Raw genomic sequence first — 19,426 nt, forward strand, 5'->3', positions numbered from 1 at the left:
GGGAAGACATAGTTTAGTTAGTTTTTAATTTTTGAGAAATTAAAAGGTTTTAAAATTTTTAATAATTGGTGAAGAAAGTGAAAAAGGTTTTGAGGAGTTATCTTCTATTTTTTGGACTATAAATATATGACATTTGGTAATTTATCCACTTACATATTTTTTTTCATCACGTTTTTCACTCCCTCCATATTTTCCATTACTCTTCATATTGTTTAACATGAAGTTATGGTATTCTTTTTATTTTTTTTCTATTATTAAAGTTTGTTTTAAAGTGATTAACAAAGTAAAATTGAACTGGGACGGAGGGAGGATTTTATTTATATTTGGCTCATTTGTTGGTCATGATGAGTATATTTTAACGTTAAGGGTTTAGGATTTAAGTTTTAAGGTTTGAGTTTTTAGCGTATTAGGGTCACTATATTGAAATATAATGAAGCTCGACTATGATAAAGTATAATACTAATTTAAATGGATACAGAATACAAAAAAGATTACACACAATTTTGTGACAAAATTATTCTGCGTCGGCGCATTTATACTTCAAAATACAATTTTAAAACCGTTTTGGGGTTTGAAAAGCTATCGTCCAATTTTAAAACTTGCAATACTACCAATTTGTTTTCGGAATCAAAACTTGATCTTGTGTTATTCAATTAACAATTTAAAATCGTATGATAAAAAAATATTTCGTCGTGCATCGCACGTGGGTTGAAACTAGTGTATATAATACTATACTTTTAATATTACGCAATTCCATTTTACTTATTGACAATAATTGTATAATATCATTATTTAATCAAATTATCATTTTAATTAAACTAAATTATAATATACTCCATCCGTCTCATTTTACCAAGCTTGGTTCACCATTTTTAGATGTCCCACTTAAGAGCATCCACAATAAGGCGGACTAACCAATAGCCTAGCAATAGGAACAACCAAAAACACCTCCTGCTACGTGTCACTAGGACTAACCACAACACAATAATAGGCTAGCACTAGGACTAGCCGACGCCCTAGCTAATAAAACAAATTGAAAAATACGATTAATTCATTTTAATTGTTGATGTTTATCAAATATTAAAAAAATAAAGTGCAATGAATTGTAAATATTGAGTATAAATAAAAATAAAAAATAAAAAAATTGCTTAGTCCTACCCTTTAGTCCACGCAATAGCAAACTAAAGGTAGGACTAACGGTTAGGGCGTGGATGAGCGCTCGTCCTACTTCGGTTAGTCCTATCCTTAGTCCGCTATTGTGGACGGACATCCCCACGCCCTAACCGCTAGTCCTACCTTTAGTCCACTACAAAAAAACGGAAAATAGTGATAAAAAATAGTGACAGCATCCAATAGCTCAACAACTAGTGACAGAATTAGTGACCGAAAAGTGTCAGTCACTAATAGTGACAGATTTTTCCATCACTGATGCGAAGTAGTCGCCTATGGTTTCCATCACAATAACATTATTGACGGAAAATTCGTCACTAAAATTTTTTGTTGACAAGTTTATTAATGACGGATCTGTCGAAATTTGATCTGTCACTAATTTGTTAAGTGAAGGAATTTCACTGGTTAGTTACGGAAATATCCGTCACTAATAGGCGAGTTTTTTGTAGTGGTCCGCTATTGCGGAGTCTTAATTGGAATATTCCATAAATGAGGCCTCACATTCCACTAACATTTTTCCACTCACATTTTTATTACTATAAAACTAATACTCGTGTATAAAAGTATGACTCATATTTCATTATCTTTTTTCACTTAACTATCCTTTATATTTCTTGAAACCCGCCTCGAACTCAAATAGGACTCCTAAAATGGGACGGAGAGAGTAATATTTAAATTAATTTCTCATCCGTATGTAATCCTATTATTTTTCATTCATTGTTTTAAGGAGTTTTAATTATTTATAAAGTACTATAATTAAATAAATTAATAAATGAAAAAAATAAAGGAAAATAGAGAGGAGGCAGAAATTAAATGAACAAGAAGAGAGAAATTAGAGTCTAGTAGTAGTAGATTCCAACGAACCTTCCTCATTTTTTTCTTCCATATAATTCTTTTTGGTCATTTTTTTCTTTTCTTTTTTTTTGTGTACGCAATCGTAGTTTTTTGTTATTAATTTGGGTATGTACGAGTAAATATATATTATAAAAGACATACGTGCGCAGTTTTTTGTCGGTCACCTCTTGTGGCAAATTTTTTTAATTATTTATATGGTTTAAAGTTTATCTAATCTATTTTATGGGTTCCATAATTTGAGTCACATTTAGTGTGAGCATAGATTTTAAAAAATGCAAATAATAGTGAATTGGAAAAGTTAGTGGAATATGAGATCCATTTTTTATATCAGTTTTATGATAGAATGTGAGTGAAGTGAGTTGTGGAATGTGGAACCAACTTACCATTTATGATAAAAGTGAAATGTAACTCTTATTATGGGATGAACCGAAATAGCAAAATGTGGCTCTTATTGGGGACGGATGGAGTGTTTAGGCAGGTTCATGACGGCTAATTAATGGATTAGCTGTGACTTCACGAGAAAAATGAAAATGGCGATTGAATTACTATAGGTTCAGTATATTTCACGTCCTCTAAAAATAAAAACTCTAAAGATTTCATAAAGTTTAATACAAACTTAATAAAATAGGAGAAAAGTTTTACTATAAAAAAAGTGATCAAAGTATTATCGATCGAAGATGACATATCTCACAAAAGAAAAAATTTGACAAATATAAAAGCATGACTAATTTTAACGGAGTAAAATGGCGAAAGAAGAATATTGTATAGGGGGAGGAAGGATTATTTTTGGTCCAAATGTGGTAAGTATGAGGTATCAAATACTTAAGTTTATTAGTACAACTTAACATGTGATATAATAGTAAAGAAAATGTAAACAAATACAACAAATAATTATTTGAAATCGCACAAGAAGTTTAATTTTATCAGTTACCATTTATTAGTGGTCATATAATAATATCTTCGGAGCAATTTAAAAGAGCAACTATTTTGAAAATCAAGAAAAAGATCACAACTATGGGTGTATTTCCAATTCATCTATGGTCTTATGGTAATATCGTAAGAGCAATTTAAAAAATTTGGGAATCAAGAAAAAGATCACAATTATGGGTGTATTTCCAATTCATTTATGGTCATATAGTGGAGTAATATTTTAAATCAATTACAAGAATAACTATTCCGGGAATCAAGAAATAAGATCACAAATCCCAATTATGGGTTTACTATATCTTAATTAAGAGCAATTTAAAAAATTTGGGAATCAATAAAGATCACAACTATAAGTGTATTTTTTCCAATGTATTCAATCACAATTATGGGTGTATTTCCAATTCATTTATGGTCATATAGTAATATTTTAAGAGCAATTTAAAAGAAAAACTATTCTGGGAATCAAGAATCAAGATCAATCACAATTATGGGTTTACTAAGAGCAATTAAAAAATTTGGGAATAAAGAAAGATCACAAGTAGTATCTTAAGAGCAATTTAATAGAATAATTACTCATTTTGGGAATCAAGAAACAAGATCACTGTAGAATTGGGTAATTTGTGTTATATTATTCACAATGAATTAGTACATCATATATAGACTTAGGGATTATTATACATGGTAAGATTTTCCACAATCAAATCTCCCTAATTTGTAGTCTAAATATCTCGTTCAATCTTCTCCTGATTTGGTGTGATTCCCTTATTGATTGCATGATATTCTGTAATCTCCAACACTCCCCCTCAAGTTAAGTTACGGGATCTCCGAAACTTAACTTGCCCAGAACTTCGTGAAAGTTCTTTGCAGATACGGCCTTGGTTAAGATGTCTGCCAATTGATCTTCGGACTTTACATATGGAATCTCGACAATCTTCTCCTCAAGATTTTCTTTTATGAAATGTCGGTCGATCTCGACGTGTTTGGTTCTGTCGTGCTGTACTGGGTTCTCTGAAATACTGATCGCCGCCTTGTTATCACATAGAAGTTTACAAGTCTTTTGTGATTCAAGATTTAACTCCTTCATCACCCTCCTAAGCCAAAGAATTTCAGTAAGACCACTTTTAATACCTCGGAATTCAGCTTCTGCGCTTGACAGGGCCACAACCTTCTGCTTTTTACTCCTCCAAGTGACCAAATTTCCTCCCACAAAGGTGAAGTATCCTCCTGTGGATCGCCTATCAATTGGATTCCCTGCCCAATCTGCATCAGTGTATCCATGGATGTCGAGATGTCCATTTTTTCGGAACAGTATTCCGTGTCCGGTGGTCCCCTTTAGATATCGCACTACTCGGAGTGCTGCCTCCCAATGCTCCTCCTGTGGATTATGCATAAACTGACTAAGCACTCCTACTGCATATGCAATGTCAGGCCGAGTGTGAGAGAGGTAGATGAGTTTTCCCACTAGTCTCTGGTATCTTCCCCGATCAGTCGACGCTGCTGCTTTGATTATCTGAAGGCCGTGATTCTGCACCATGGGAGTATCTGCTGGCTTGCACTCAAGCATTCCTATCTCTGTCAAGAGATCGAGAACGTACTTCCGTTGACTGATGAAGATGCCTTTTCTGGATCTCAGTACCTCGATCCCAAGAAAGTATTTTAGATCTCCAAGATTCTTCATCTCGAATTCTGTAGCTAGATGCCCCTTGAGGTCGTTTATCTCTTCTAAATCATCCCCTGTAATAATCATGTCGTCCACGTAAATTATCAGACAAGTGATCTTTTCTCCTCTTCGCTTGATGAACAATGTATGATCTGAGTTACTCTGTTGATAGCCGTATCGTTTCATCACATCTGTGAATCTTCCGAACCAAGCTCTCGGGGACTGCTTTAATCCGTACAAGGTTTTCTTCAACTTGCACACCTGGTTCTGGCCGAATTCCTCTTCGAAGCCCGGCGGGGCCTCCATGTAGATTGGATCCTTTAATTCACCATGGAGGAAGGCATTGGTGACGTCATACTGATGAAGTGGCCAGTCTCTGTTTGCTGCAATGGATAGTAGAACTCTTACTGTGTTCATCTTGGCTACTGGAGAGAACGTCTCTGAATAATCCACTCCTTGAGTCTGCGTATACCCCTTCGCCACTAATCGAGCCTTGTATCGCTCGATACTCCCATCTGGTCTCCGCTTAATTGTAAAGACCCACCTGCACCCCACTGTATGTTTCCCAACGGGCAACGGGCTCACTTCCCAAGTTCCATTTCGTTTTAGTGCTTTCATCTCAACGAGCATTGCCTCTCTCCACTCCTTGCTTTTGAAGGCTTCTTCAAATGTCCTTGGAATCTCTTCCTCGCATAGTGCTGTATGGAACGCCCTTGCCATTTTGGACACGTTGGCTTCAGCAAAGTTGGCCACCGAATATCTGCTTCTCGTCCCTATTCGTTCCGGGGAGTATCTCTTGGGTGGAATTCCTCTTGTACTTCTTGGAGGGAGTATATATTGTCCTGTGTCCTGGTCAATAGAGGTATCCTCTTCCTCTTCGACTTCTGCACTTGGTGAGTCCGGAATAGAATTTGAATTTTCATGAGTCGGACTAGATATTACCTCGGATTCCGTTACGGTTTGATCAGAGGATCGCGGCGGAAGCGTCGGGACTATGGTCTCAGCAGACGGGATCGGCTCAGGAACAGTGCCAGCTTGTTCTGTTGGGTCCGAATCAAAGTTACTTGGCACATACCACCGAAGGGAGTCATTTTCGTGGGTCTCCCCCTGTCTTTCACTCTCCCCCTGAGTCCCAAGGTGGTAAAAAAATTCGGTTTCAAGAAAGTTACAATTCATGGTGGTAATCACTCGTTTGGTTTTGGGGTCATAACATCTATAGCCCTTCTGGTTGATCCCATACCCCAAAAAAACGCACTTAATTGCACACGGGGAAAATTTGTTGCGTTCGTGTTTGGGAACATGGACATAGACAGAACAGCCAAAGGTTTTAGGTGGTAAGGATAAGGCTGAGGGAATTTTTGTTAAGGTAGAAAGGTGATCTAGGGGTGTTTTTCGATATAGTGTTTTAGTGGGTAGTCGATTTAGAAGGTAGACGGAGGTAGCAACTGCCTCAGGCCAAAAAGAAGGAGGAACTTTTGAGTCGAATAGGAGGGCTCGGGTCATTTCAAGAATTATCCTATTTTTCCGTTCGGCTACCCCATTTTGTTCTGGTGTGTGGGAACAGGAAGTTTGGTGAACTAACCCATTTTCAGCGAAAAAATTTGTCATAGAACTGTTTAGGAATTCCCCCCCATTATCGGATCTTAAGATTTTTACAGAAGCCTGAAATTGGGTTTGAATCATTTTATAAAATAGGACGAATTTATCATATACTTCGGATTTATGTTTCATGAAATACACCCAAGTAGTTCTACTGCAATCATCAACAAATATCACAAAGTATTTAAAACCAAAAAACGTTCCTATAGGCGCTGGGCCCCACACATCGGAGTGAATCAGGGAAAAAACAGTGTCAACACGTGTATCATTTGGTTTAAAAGAGTTTCGATGGCTCTTGGCCAAAACACATGCTTCACAAGAAAAATCTTTGGGAACAAAAAGTTTAGGAAATAAGGATTTTAAATAACCCGGAGAGGTATGGCCCATCCGACGGTGCCAGAGCCAAGTATCTTGATTAGTGGATCCGTGAGCAAGCATCGCCGCACCATCTCGTCGAGCAATCTCATCCACAAAGTATAGTCCGCGACGCTCAGTGCCACGTCCAATAATCTTCCCCGTCCGGATATCCTGTAACATACAAAAGTTTGGGTGCATCAGCAGAGAGCAATTCAAATTCCTCGTCACATGACTAATTGACATCAACTTCTGAGATAATTTAGGCACATAGAGGCAGTTAGGGATAAGAACATTAGGAAAAATTTCTATGGTTCCCGCCCCTTCTACTGGTGTTACTCCCCCACTCGCTGTTTTTATGTGCGACTTAGGGGTTTTATGGATTTCTAAAAAATCATTTCTATCGTATGACATCGTGTCGGTAGCCCCACAGTCGAAAATCCACCCCGTATCATTAATAGTATCACAATCCTGGGCCTCAAAAGCATAGGATAAATTTTCTAGGGGTGCAAATGAATTTCTGCAAATAATAGGGTCGGTTCTGCACTTATCAATAATTTGGTGGCTGGATCTGTAATTATTCGTAACTTGGGGGCTGGTTTGATAACACTTATGGAAATGGGGTCTTTTTTCTGAATATCCAAAATATTTGGGCTTAATTGAAAAATGAGGATTATTAGGGTTAGGGCAGCCGACCCCTAACCCTTTACCTGCTTCTCCGCCTCCGTCCAACCTGAGCGAAGCCACCATGGCTTCTGCCGTCTTCGCCCCACCAACACCGTCGCCGCGCCTGCCGCCGTCGGTTGGGAGACCGCTATTAGCCGGTCCTTTCTCCTGGAACCCAGTCGTTTCTCGGCCTCCTTCGTTCTGATTTCTCCCTCCGCCTTCAGTTCCAATCGCGATTTTCGCTTTTCCGGATTTTTCCTCTTCCCACCACTCTGGGTATCCCACCAATTGGAAGCACGTCTCCTTTGTGTGTTTATGCATTCCACAGTGCGAACACCAGAGCTTGGATTTGTCCGGTTTGCCGTTTCCCCGGCGGCTGTTGGCGGCGGAGCGCGACGGAGGTGGCTGACCCCGATTCTGTGGCTGTGGTGGGCGGTACTCTCGAGCTCCGAATCCGAATCCGACTCCCCCCGATGATGTCTCGTTTCCGACCGCGACGGAGATTGAATCGGACGCCGGTGACATGACTTTAAGTCGAGCTGCCTCCCGTTTCACCCATCCGTACGCGACGTCGGCTGAGGGGTAGGGTTCTTCCTTGAGGATTTCGCGTCGGATCCAATCGTATTTCTCATTGAGCCCGGTGAGGAATTTAAACAGCCTCAGTTCTGATTTGATTTCTCTGTATTGCTCTACTCCCTTATCGCAACAATTTACTGTTTTATGCGAGCATCGATCGATGTCGATCCATAAGCCGTGTAGTCGGCTCCAGTATGCCTCCAGCGTTGAGTCCCCTTGCACTATCCTGCTTGCTTTGTCCCTCAGATCGTATATCAGATACGAATCCGATGAGCTCGCGAATGTTACCGCGAGTGTATCCCATAGCGATTTTGCTGTCTGATGATGCGCGAAGTCCGCTATGAGATTAGTCTCCATGTTATCGATAATCCAGGAAAAGACTATTAAGTCTATTTCCTCCCAATCGGTGAACCCGATTTCGCCTGGTTTTGGTGGGGCTGGTACTCCGGAAATATGGCGGTAGACTCCTCGGCCGCCAATGGACACCTTCATCAATCGTGCCCATAGTGAATAATTTGAGCCGTTCAACTTGAAGGCTATGGTAACACTCTTGCTTGATCTAATCTTCTCGGCTATTTCGGTTTGGGGTTTTTCTGGCTTGTCTTCTGCCATTTTCCAGGTTTCAGGTTTGGGCAGATTTGGTGTTCTCGCCAATTTGGTCGAGAAAGGTATGTTCCTGGGCTATGATGATAATTTTCTGAGCCTAACCTGCTCGGATGCCATGTAGAATTGGGTAATTTGTGTTATATTATTCACAATGAATTAGTACATCATATATAGACCTAGGGATTATTATACATGGTAAGATTTTCCACAATCAAATCTCCCTAATTTGTAGTCTAAATATCTCGTTCAATCTTCTCCTGATTTGGTGTGATTCCCTTATTGATTGCATGATATTCTGTAATCTCCAACAATCACAACATGTATGAGTGTATAAATAGGACAGGCAGTGGCAACGATCAACAAATCATTTTGCCTTATCCTCTTGCTCGTTTTAGCCTCAGGTAAACTGCTTTACTATTATATTACATTAGTCTAGGGCAATTAGTTACTAATATCATAAAATTTGGACTGAATTCCAATTTTTGTATGAACTTAAAACTTAAATGTATTAATTATATTTGTAATAAAATTATGCAGCGGTTGAATTTGGAATGACAAAAAGATGCACTCTTGGAATTGGTAGTTAATGTGGTGAATGTATATGTTGTGAGGAAGGAATTTGCGGTGACAGTTGCTACGACTCTAAGTGCAAGATAGAACATGGCTCAGCCAATACTCAGGGTTATTGCAATAGGATTGCTTCGCATAATTTATGTTACTACGAATTTGATTGTTGATCACTTAAGTTAATTGTAACTCGTCTTTCATTTCAAATATAAATTCAATCAATAAATTAAATTACTTTTGTTTGTGATATAGTATAACTTAATTTGGTTGTGGTTTAATATTTCCGACATTCTTTATCATCAAGTGAGAATATTAAATACTACAGTCGCAAGAAACGAGAAATATTTTTTTCAGAATACAAACTTAATTTCTTACCAACTTCAAAAATAAAACCGAAGTACTATTAATTAAAACATGAAACACGACATTTGAATACCCGAAAAAGGGATTTCAAATATAATTAAAAAAATATTTAGAATTAACTATTAATGATATTTATATAATACGATATGTATAACATTATGCAATTTCACTTACTTAATTGACAACAATTGTATAATATTATCAATTAATCAAAATATCATTTTAATTAAACCAAATTATTATATAATATTTAAATTAATTTCTCATCAGTTATAATATACTCCTATTATTTTTCTTCATTGTTTTAAGGAGTGCTAATTATTTATAAAGTATAATAAATAACTTTAGGAGAGATAAATTAAATAAATGAAAAAGAACAAAAATAAAGGAAAAATAGAGAGGAGACAGATTTTAAATGAACAAGAGAGAAAAAGAGTATACAGTACATTGCAATGAAGATTTCTAGTTTATACGCCTGCCTCATTTTTTTCCATATAATTCATTTTGGTCTACTTTTTTTTGTGAATGCAATCGTAGTTTTTTGTTATTAATTTGAGTTGGGGTATATACGAGTAAATCTATATCTATACATCCTTAAAAACAAGGCTTTTTTGGGGGAATTTTGAGGAGACTTCCCCCATTTTCAAATTATATATTCGAAGGGAAAAGTTTCCACTAACATAACAAGGTTTGTAGATGATTTTTTGGGTGGGAAACAAATAGGGTCACACCAACATAACAATGTTTTGAGCAGATTTTTTTAAAAGCAAGGTTTTTTTGGGGGGGAATTTTGAGAAGACTTACCCCCATTTTCAAATTATATATATTGGGAGGGAAAAGTTTCCACTAACATAACAAGGTTTGTAAATGATTTTTTGGTTAGGGTCCCACCAACGTAACAAGATTTTGAGCAGATTTCTTTGGTGGAAAACAAGTTTCCGCCAAAACGTCTGAAAATGAGCTTTTATTTAAAAAAAATATTTTACAGTTGTTAAAACTACATGCACCAAAGGTTAATACAATGAATGTTTTTTTCATACTAAATCCAACAAATTTTAGAATCTAACTCTTAAAAGCAATGTTGATTAGACCAAATACTAACAATCAATCAGATCATCTTACACAAAGATGATCTCTAAAATTGAGATTTGGAAAGCATTCTCAGATTGAGAACCTGATGAAAGGTTCTTTGAGAGCCAAAACAAGGATTTTTTAGAGCATCTCCAATGGCGACGAGCGGGCCGGTTAGCCGATTTCCGGCGCTCGCCGGTCTGCTCGCCGAACCATCGCGCAAGCGGCGAGCGCTAAATCGTCGAAACAATCGGCGTGCCCTCGCCGATTCTCGGGCGCTGGCCGATGCTCTCGCCGATCGGCTGGCCGCCATTGTAGGCTCCCGATCGGCGAGCAATCGGCCAACCGATTTTAAATTTTTTTTTATTTAATATTTTTTTTGTGGGACAAACTCATTCTTGGTTGTTTCTCTTTTATAGAGACATCCTTGAAGGTTTTATGTTCCACTTTCGATGTGGGACAAACTCATTCTTGGTTGTTTCTCTTTTATAGAGACATCCATGAAGGTTTTAAGTTCCACTTTCGATGTGAGACAAACTCATTCTTGGTTGTTTCACTTTTATAGAGACATCCTTGTTGAAGGTTTTAAGTTCCACTTTCGATGTGGGACAAACTCATTCTTGGTTGTTTCTCTTTTATAGAGACATCATTGTTGAAGGTTTTAAGTTCCACTTTCGATGTGGGACAAACTCATTCTTGGTTGTTTCTCTTTTATAGAGACATCCTTGAAGGTTTTAAGTTCCACTTTCGATGTGGGACAAACTCATTCTTGGTTGTTTCTCTTTTATAGAGACATCTTAGAAGGTTTTATGTTCCACTTTCGATATGGGACAAACTCATTCTTGATTGTTTCTCTATAAAAGAGACATCCTTGAATGTTTTATGTTCCACTTTTGATGTGGGACAAACTCATTCTTGGTTGTTTCTCTTTTATAGAGACATCGTTGAATGTTTTATGTTCCACTTTCAATGTGGGACAAACTCATTCTTGATTGTTTCTCTTTTATAGAGACATCCTTGAATGTTTTATGTTCCACTTTCGATGTGGGACAAACTCATTTTTAGTTGTGTTTTTTTAATTAATATACTTTTTAAAATTTTAATATTATTATTGAGTTTTTCCGTATCTTTGTCGTAAATTTAATTCCGTATTTTGTGTGATTGTCAATTATTATTTATTTTATATAATTAGGAGTGATGTGGCTAGGCTATTACTGGGCTATTTGCTTGTCCTGATGATGTGGCATGATGATTTTTAGTACTGATGATGTGGCAGAAGGAGTTTGTGGCTGTGCTATGACTGAGCGAAAGCCATTGTGGATGCCCTTAGGAGCCAAATCTTTTAAGGGGTAAAATGCAAAATCGGGATCACAAAGGATGGAAAGGAAAATAAATGAACTTAACAAAAAATTATTCTATAAATAGCTGTCCAAAAAACATAATCTTCTTCATCATCAATAGTGTTCTCTCTCTACAATCTCACTGGATTTGATTTTCCTCTCTATTTTCTTATAGCATTTCTTCATATTATACAGAAATTGCATATTAAAAGGAGAGTCAAAACAAAAAGAGGTAATTGTTTCTCTTTGATCTTACTGCATTTATTTTCACTATATATATTCGTACCACATCTTTACATTTTGCAGTTATTACAGGTTAAGTGAATAAAAGAAAGTAAAGCAGGTGTTTCTATATATTCTGTACATTTTTTCTATATTTCAGTTATACATTGCTTCATTTATATTGTTATTTAGTTTATTGATTTATTGATTCTTTTTATTACGGTATTTATTTAGGACTCTATCTATTACAAATGCATTGCATATATCAATACAGAATAAGTACAATTCTCTTCCAACATCATCTGCAAACTGCACAAAGAAAAAGAGACGAAAGATCAGAACTAGAAGGAGTGAAATTGAGGAATAAGTGTATCAGATGGACTTTCTTTTAATATCCATTACATTAGTGTGGATATAAATCAAATACTTGCGAAATTATGAAAAATCATCTTTTCTCAAAACGAAACTATGATTCTTTACAAGTTGTTGTCATGCCATAAATGTTTGTTTTGATGAATGGAATGGAATGGAATGAAATGATGGGTGACCGTGGGAGATGACCACCTCCCCCGACACTTGAATGTTTAGATATGGAATGATGAATGATGGATGATGAAATGATGAATTAGGAATGATAAAAGAACTTAGTCTGCGGTCAAACTTTTAGCTCACAAAAGAATTTAGTAAGCTCGGACCTTTTAAGAAAAACCATGTGTGTTACTGCGATGACTTGACAACTATATAATGTATGTTTTGCTTTTCGGCACGTGTCCATTGAGTACTCCTGTACTCAGCCCTGCATGTATTTATAAATGTGCAGGTTGAACGTCAAGAGGATGGAGTGATGATCGGAGTCGATGTTATTAAATAATCAAGTTGATCTTCCAACGATTCGTGTCTTCATACACGAAGTCGTTTAGTAAGGACTTATTCCGTTGTGTTTTTGTGAAGGGAGAATTGTAGAATCTCACCATCAAACTCTGATTTATTGAGGAGATGTTTATCATATTTCCAAGACCATGTAATTGAATACTTGGCTTCTATTTTATAATATCAATCGACTTGGTCTTTGTGAAATTTCTCAAGTTCTACCATTTTCTTTCCCCGCTTCTTCAAATCCTTCTTATTAGTCGCGGTTTACCCGCTTTCTCTATTAATGCGGTCGTGACAATCAATTTAATAATGTAGGTTCCACTATCCACTAACACTACTTTAATTACTGTTCTCCTCATCTCTCTTACTTTATCATTGTTTTCTTAATTCCTGTGTCATTACAAATGCACATATTTTTTTGGAACGGATGGAGTATATAATTATACTAGCTCTGCTATCAAGTAGCTATAAAATCGCACAATAATTTCAATTTTATTTGAAAAATCGTGAATTTCTGATATTTATATTAATAATCTCTACTATAATAGTCACATATAAATCACCCTACTTCAAAAATGGAGATATTCTGTAATTTATTATTTCTAGTACTCCCTATATTAGGATATGCCACAAGTCCACAACAAGCAGTCAAGCATAAGGATTAATATTAGCTCTAAAAAATATTAAAATAATTTTCTTTAGAAATGAACCATAAAAATAAATAAAAGATGAAAAACGATATTTATCATAAATTGATAGAAAATGTAATCCAAGCCTTATCACAATAAATATTTCGATTTCAATACATCACTGTCATCACTACAACACCCCAAATATCCAATCTATACCATTCTTGGAATATTACTATTACAACAACCAAGCCAAATTGTCTCAAGAAAGTTTGAACACAAAGCAATCACTACAACAAATTTTTATTTAAAAAACTTCTTTTTAGAAAAATCTCTCTTAAGTCTGGTGGTGATGTGCGTAGGATTACGCGGGTGGGTTTTTCAGTGGCCGGAGCTCGACTTCTTCAACGCAGTTGCAAGCTCCCGGTGGCTTGATGTGTCGGTCGACGACGTTTTATGGGCTGTGGTTTATGTGTTTGAGTCGTTAGGTTTGGCTACTATGCTTTGTTATTTCTTCTTATTTTGTGGTTGTACTTTATAAATACTTTAAGAATTTATTTTCTATATGCAAAATAATTGTGGCTTTATATTTTCGGTATATACTTTAATTTAATTTTCCAACAAAAAAGCTCAAACAGAAAGATTGGGTGAGCAAAATTTATTTCCGGTGAGACTATTTCATGTTTGAAATGCGAAAGAATAAAGTTTCTATAATTTGTTTTGATGATAAGGGTTTTGGTGAATCAGTGATATAGTCTATATTTTGTGTTTGAAATGTTGAAAGAATAATTTTTCTATAATTTGTTTTGATGAATCAGTGAAAAGGGATGCTTGGCTGAGTTCTTTCATTCTAGAGCTTGTTGGCTTGACTTTTTCCTCTTTTTTTGTTAGGTTTTAATTTGTTAGATCTTTGTTTGGGTGTTGTTTATTGTTGTTGCAATGGTAGTATTAATTTATAAAGCCCATTAGAGATTAATTTATTATAGTAGTATTATATTCTGATTCGTGTCCTATTATATTATGCATCAAGAATCTACCTTTTTCCTTAGCTCTTTTGGCATATACTCATCAAGTCAAGGGTTTGTTTATAACTTTATTTTATGTTTAGTATAGGGAATCGACAATAATTTCAACTTTTTAATAAAAAAATAAATTATGATACAATATTTTTTACTAGTACAATACATACATTTTCTTCTCACATAGTATTAGACATGTTTGGAAGATGTGATGATTTTCGGAAATGAATTGTATTTTGTGAAGTTCTGGCCAGTTTTACTACAACTTTAAAGTTCATGCCATTTTTTTATTTTCTAAAGTTAGAGCCATTTATCTTTTATTAAAATGCATGCCAATTTTGTTATATATTTTTAAGTTCATGCTATTTTTACCAATGACTCGAAGATTTAGACTATGAACTATTCTTAATCACAAAATTACTTTGTTATTATACTACTATATAGTTGGCTTCATTGAGATGAGTAGAGAAATAATACTATTTCCATACCAATAAACTTGTAGGAGTAAATTGCTGCACATGAATTTTAAAATGGTAGATCGAAAAATATAAGAATATAATTTTTTTTATGTTGTTTCGTCTATGTCAAAATATGTCACCTTCTTTTATGAGTTAGTTTCATTTTGCATGTCCTATTTAATTTTAGGAAATAATAAAGTTTTTTAATTGTGTAACTAGTGTGTCATTGCCTATCAATTTTATTTGTCTCTCACAAAACACATGTGAGCCAATATATTTTATTTTATACTAATATTTTGTTTAATATTCGTGTCCATAAAAATACTCTTGCAGTGAAACAAGATGAACACGATTTTAGAACACAAGACGACTCTAGCATCATCAAGGCGACATCAAAAGGGAGGCAACTCGCCTTCCTCTACGACGCGAACGGAGATGCAACTCGTCTATATCTACGATCACAACACGATCAAGACGGAACCAAGGCACCCGACAAACTCACACAAACGCGCTTCTCATCACTCAATTAGAGAGCTAATAGCGTAAAACACGCTTCAAGGCGAAAGGGACTCTACACTTCCCAAGCACCAAATGCAATGCCTTCAACACGTGTACGTAGATACTAAACACGCCGGTTTAAGGAACTTAGCTATGCACATTCGTTTCGACCTCAACATACAGATTTCTCCGCTTCACCTCTTGCTATGTCCGGACCAAGAACCGGTTGCATAATAACACTGCAAGAAAATTGCGTAGGTATGCTTAGTTACCTCAAAAGTATGGAAAAGAATGAGTCATGCTTAGATAAATTGAGGAAAATGACATACTCGGGAGATCCAGTGCTGGTTAAAGGTACACCTACACCTGCACTTGACTGCAACGAGCCATGAGTAGCAATGGCTGAATTACTCGAATGAGCCACACCAGAAGAGTGGCAACCTATAAATAAACACAACATGGTTCGCATTTGAGAACATTCACAACAAGTGCATAGACGAAGGCCTAAGAAATATCGAGCAATCACGCTCTTTTAAACGAGACAAACTACCTTGAAGAACGACGACAGCAAAAAAGATGAAGGTGAAAAGCAGAGCCATCAAGTTTCCACTGGAAGATGCTGATGAAGACGACGACGCCTTTGCTGCTCTCATCTTCTTCAAGACCTTCGTCCTCTCGATCTTGGCACGTTTAATCATGGCTAGCTCGGATAACTCTCTGATGAGCTTCTGGTCGGCTGCATCCAACGACAGCCCTCTTGGAGGGCGCGGAGGCTTTGAGGACTTCTTCTTGCCCGGTGCCCTGCCCTTCTCCGTTTTACTATTATTCCCTGTCTGCGGTGAAATCTCATCAACCGCTTTCGGATTCTCGTCCACACTCACAGAAATCGAAACCACATTCCCTAGATTCTCATCTCCTTCTCTACGTGTATCGATGAATCGATCTATATCAATCACAATTTCTCTCTCTTTTGCTGAGATAAAATCCATATTTACTTCTTTTTCCCTTTCTCCGAAGTTAGGCTTCCATGAACTGTGAAATTAGGTAGAAATTCATCAAGATTTTGAACTAACTAAGCAATGCAGTCTACTTTTATAAAGCCAGAAACAAATTCTAGCTAGAGACAGCCACAAAAACTAAGCAAAATAAAAGGGAACAAAAATGATTAATGAGACAAAAGCATTATTATTTCTACGATGAAATAAACAGTAGATTACAACAATGTATTAAGGGCAAAGAATACGACATTTCATAAAAATTCCACAAATAATTGCTCAGAAAAGAACAAAATGGAACTAGATTTTTAATTATTGATGTGAAGAAGAGAAAAATTAGCAGTCAACCATGTCCATTAATCGGCAAATTCATCGAACTAATCGAAATGGGATTAACTATTAAGACAATCAGATTCAAGAATCAAGAAAAAACACAACATTTGAATTAAACAAAGATGGAAAGAAATTGGATTCAGTAATCAAGATTCGAAATGCAGGTAAATTACAGCAACACAAGAAGATCACTAAGAGAGAGAGAGAGAGACCACTTGAGCTTTCAAGAACAAAGAGTACCTTTTTGCATAAAGCAAATTCAAGAAGTCCCTGATCCAAATAATATACAAGATTGTCACATGTAACTCTAAATAATTGAAATCTCAAATCTTGGGGGCTTTCAAGATCCAAATTTTCTCACTCCCTTTCTCTGGAAATGCCAGCAAATATTTCAAGACTCGATTTTTCGCCTCGTCTCTCTCAGTTTCTCACCCCTTTTGAGCTGCTTGAATTTCCCAGCGACTTTGACCGCAAAAGTAGAAAATTCAAGACGGCTAAAGCTAGATTTTAACACTCACTCGCAAAAACAAGCATGAATAATTGTTGTTGGTGAGTGTTCAGATGAGTTGAGAGCACATTGTGTGTATACATAAAAAAATGATAAACAAATATATACACGAATGATTCATAATGGTCTGAAAGCGACATCGTGTCTTTCGTTAGAAATTCAGTTTTTTAGAAACGAAACGACGTGATTTGGCACCGACACATTGTTATTAGCAAAGTCCACTAATCTTGGCGGTCTGAATCTCATCATTCTTAGTATTACCCATTTTTTTAGTATTGTCCATGTACACATCTGGTTTGTGAAATATGTGTAGCACGTTATTTTAATTTTAGTTTTTGTGACATTTGGGTAACACCGTACTCCCTCCATCCCAAGATAAACGAAACACTTCTTTTGAGCACGAAATTTAAGGAATTGATATTTAAATAGTTAAAGTAGAGAAAATAAAATATGAGAAAGAGAAAAGTAGTGAAGTAAAAGAGAATAAAGTAAAAGAGAATAAAGTAAAAGAGAATATTTTTTGCTAAAAATTGAAAAATGACTCACTTATAGTGGGATATCTAAAAAAAGAATATGACTCGCTTACTTTGGGACGGAGTGTGTGTATGTTATGAGTAGCCAAGCAGGATGTTTGATGGAGTATTTATCTACTACTACTACTACTACCTACTACTACCACCACCACCACCACCACCACCACCACCACCACTACTACTACTACTAGATTAAGGGATTTTATTTTATTTTTTTAAAGTGTCATATATAGGGTTGGGAAAATATACCGAAATATCGAAATACCGCACTTACCATACCGAAAAATATCGAAAATACCGAATTTTCGGTACGGTATCATATCGTACCGATAGCTTTAGGTACGGTAAATGTATGCATTTTGTATATACTGCATTATACCGCATCATACCGCAATTGCGGTATATACCGCAAATAACACGGTATACCGCATATACGGTAATTGCGGTATATACCGGAAATCACGGTATACCGAAATCACGGTACGGTATATCGACAAAAGCGGTACGGTAACGATATCTAAATTTTGGTATAGCGACTTTTCGGTATACCGCAATTGCGGTATACCGACAAAAGCGGTACGGTAAATGTATGGTTTTTGTCATACCACACAGTACGATACGGTATGCGGTATGGCCATTTCGGCGGGTATACCGTACCGTTCCAACCCTAGTCATATATCGACAGTTTTTTCGGATGATAATCCAATGTCAGTTTCGATGGGGATGTATCTAAAATTATTTGGAGATGTAAAATTCTACGATCACTTATCAATGCGTGAGGACGTAAAATCAATACGATCCGATAAATAATGAAAAGTAATTAGAAATTATGATTTAGATGAACAAGTGGCTCAAAACAAACTAGGAGTAGTTTTCTTTCTTTATTTCCAAAATAAACAAATTTACTTGCTTTTTAGTTAGATACACATAGTTTTAGTAATCCTCCCTCGTGGGATAATACCTTTTGTACTATATTGCATATCTATATTCTTTCAGAAAGGTATCGTCAGGGAATTAAATTTTATTTTCTAACAATACTATAGATGTGGAATATAGTACAAAAAACATAATGTATTTAATCTTAAATTCTAAAAAATCAGCGAATCGAGACTTATATTTTAAAATTCTCAAATAGCCAAAAGAGGTCGGATCACTTTCAGGTTGAAAATGAGCATACATATATACACACTAATCGAATGTAAATAAACATCAGTATAAGAAATAGTAGAACTTTATATTTGTGTAAACATCAAAACAATATATTTTTGTAAAATGTTGAAATGCATAATTTTTCTTCTGGCATGAGATATTAATAAAAATGGAATCCACGGTCGCTCCATTGGCCAAACACATGAATATGCATTTAATTCCCTGAAGTAGGGGATAAATCCTAAATTCAAGAATCTAGTTTGAACAAAAACGAAATTTAAAATTTAGTTCAGATTTTTGGTTCAGTTCGCTTCGGATATTTTAAAATATTTGGATCTTCAAATCAGATCGGGTATTTTAAAATTGACGTAATCCAAAACATATATAACATATATAACACATATAAAACTCCGTGTTGAACAATTCCAATTATATTTTTGGTACGATACATTTTC

At 35.9% G+C, this 19,426-nt stretch overlaps 1 protein-coding gene across 1 annotated transcript; it reads right to left on the reverse strand.

The window, feature by feature from the left end:
* Positions 1–15,219: 15,219 nt before the first annotated feature.
* On the reverse strand, positions 15,220–17,375 carry LOC121793420. Its single transcript, XM_042191426.1, has 4 exons — positions 17,022–17,375; positions 16,004–16,485; positions 15,783–15,894; positions 15,220–15,692 (listed from the first exon to the last, which is right to left on the reverse strand). The coding sequence occupies exons 2-4, from the start codon at positions 16,440–16,442 to the stop codon at positions 15,626–15,628; spliced, it is 618 nt and encodes a 205-aa protein (XP_042047360.1). The 5' UTR covers positions 16,443–16,485; positions 17,022–17,375; the 3' UTR covers positions 15,220–15,625.
* Between the last annotated feature and the right edge of the window lie 2,051 nt (positions 17,376–19,426).

Source organism: Salvia splendens, chromosome 3, assembly GCF_004379255.2.
Source record: "Salvia splendens isolate huo1 chromosome 3, SspV2, whole genome shotgun sequence".
NCBI lineage: Eukaryota > Viridiplantae > Streptophyta > Magnoliopsida > Lamiales > Lamiaceae > Salvia > Salvia splendens.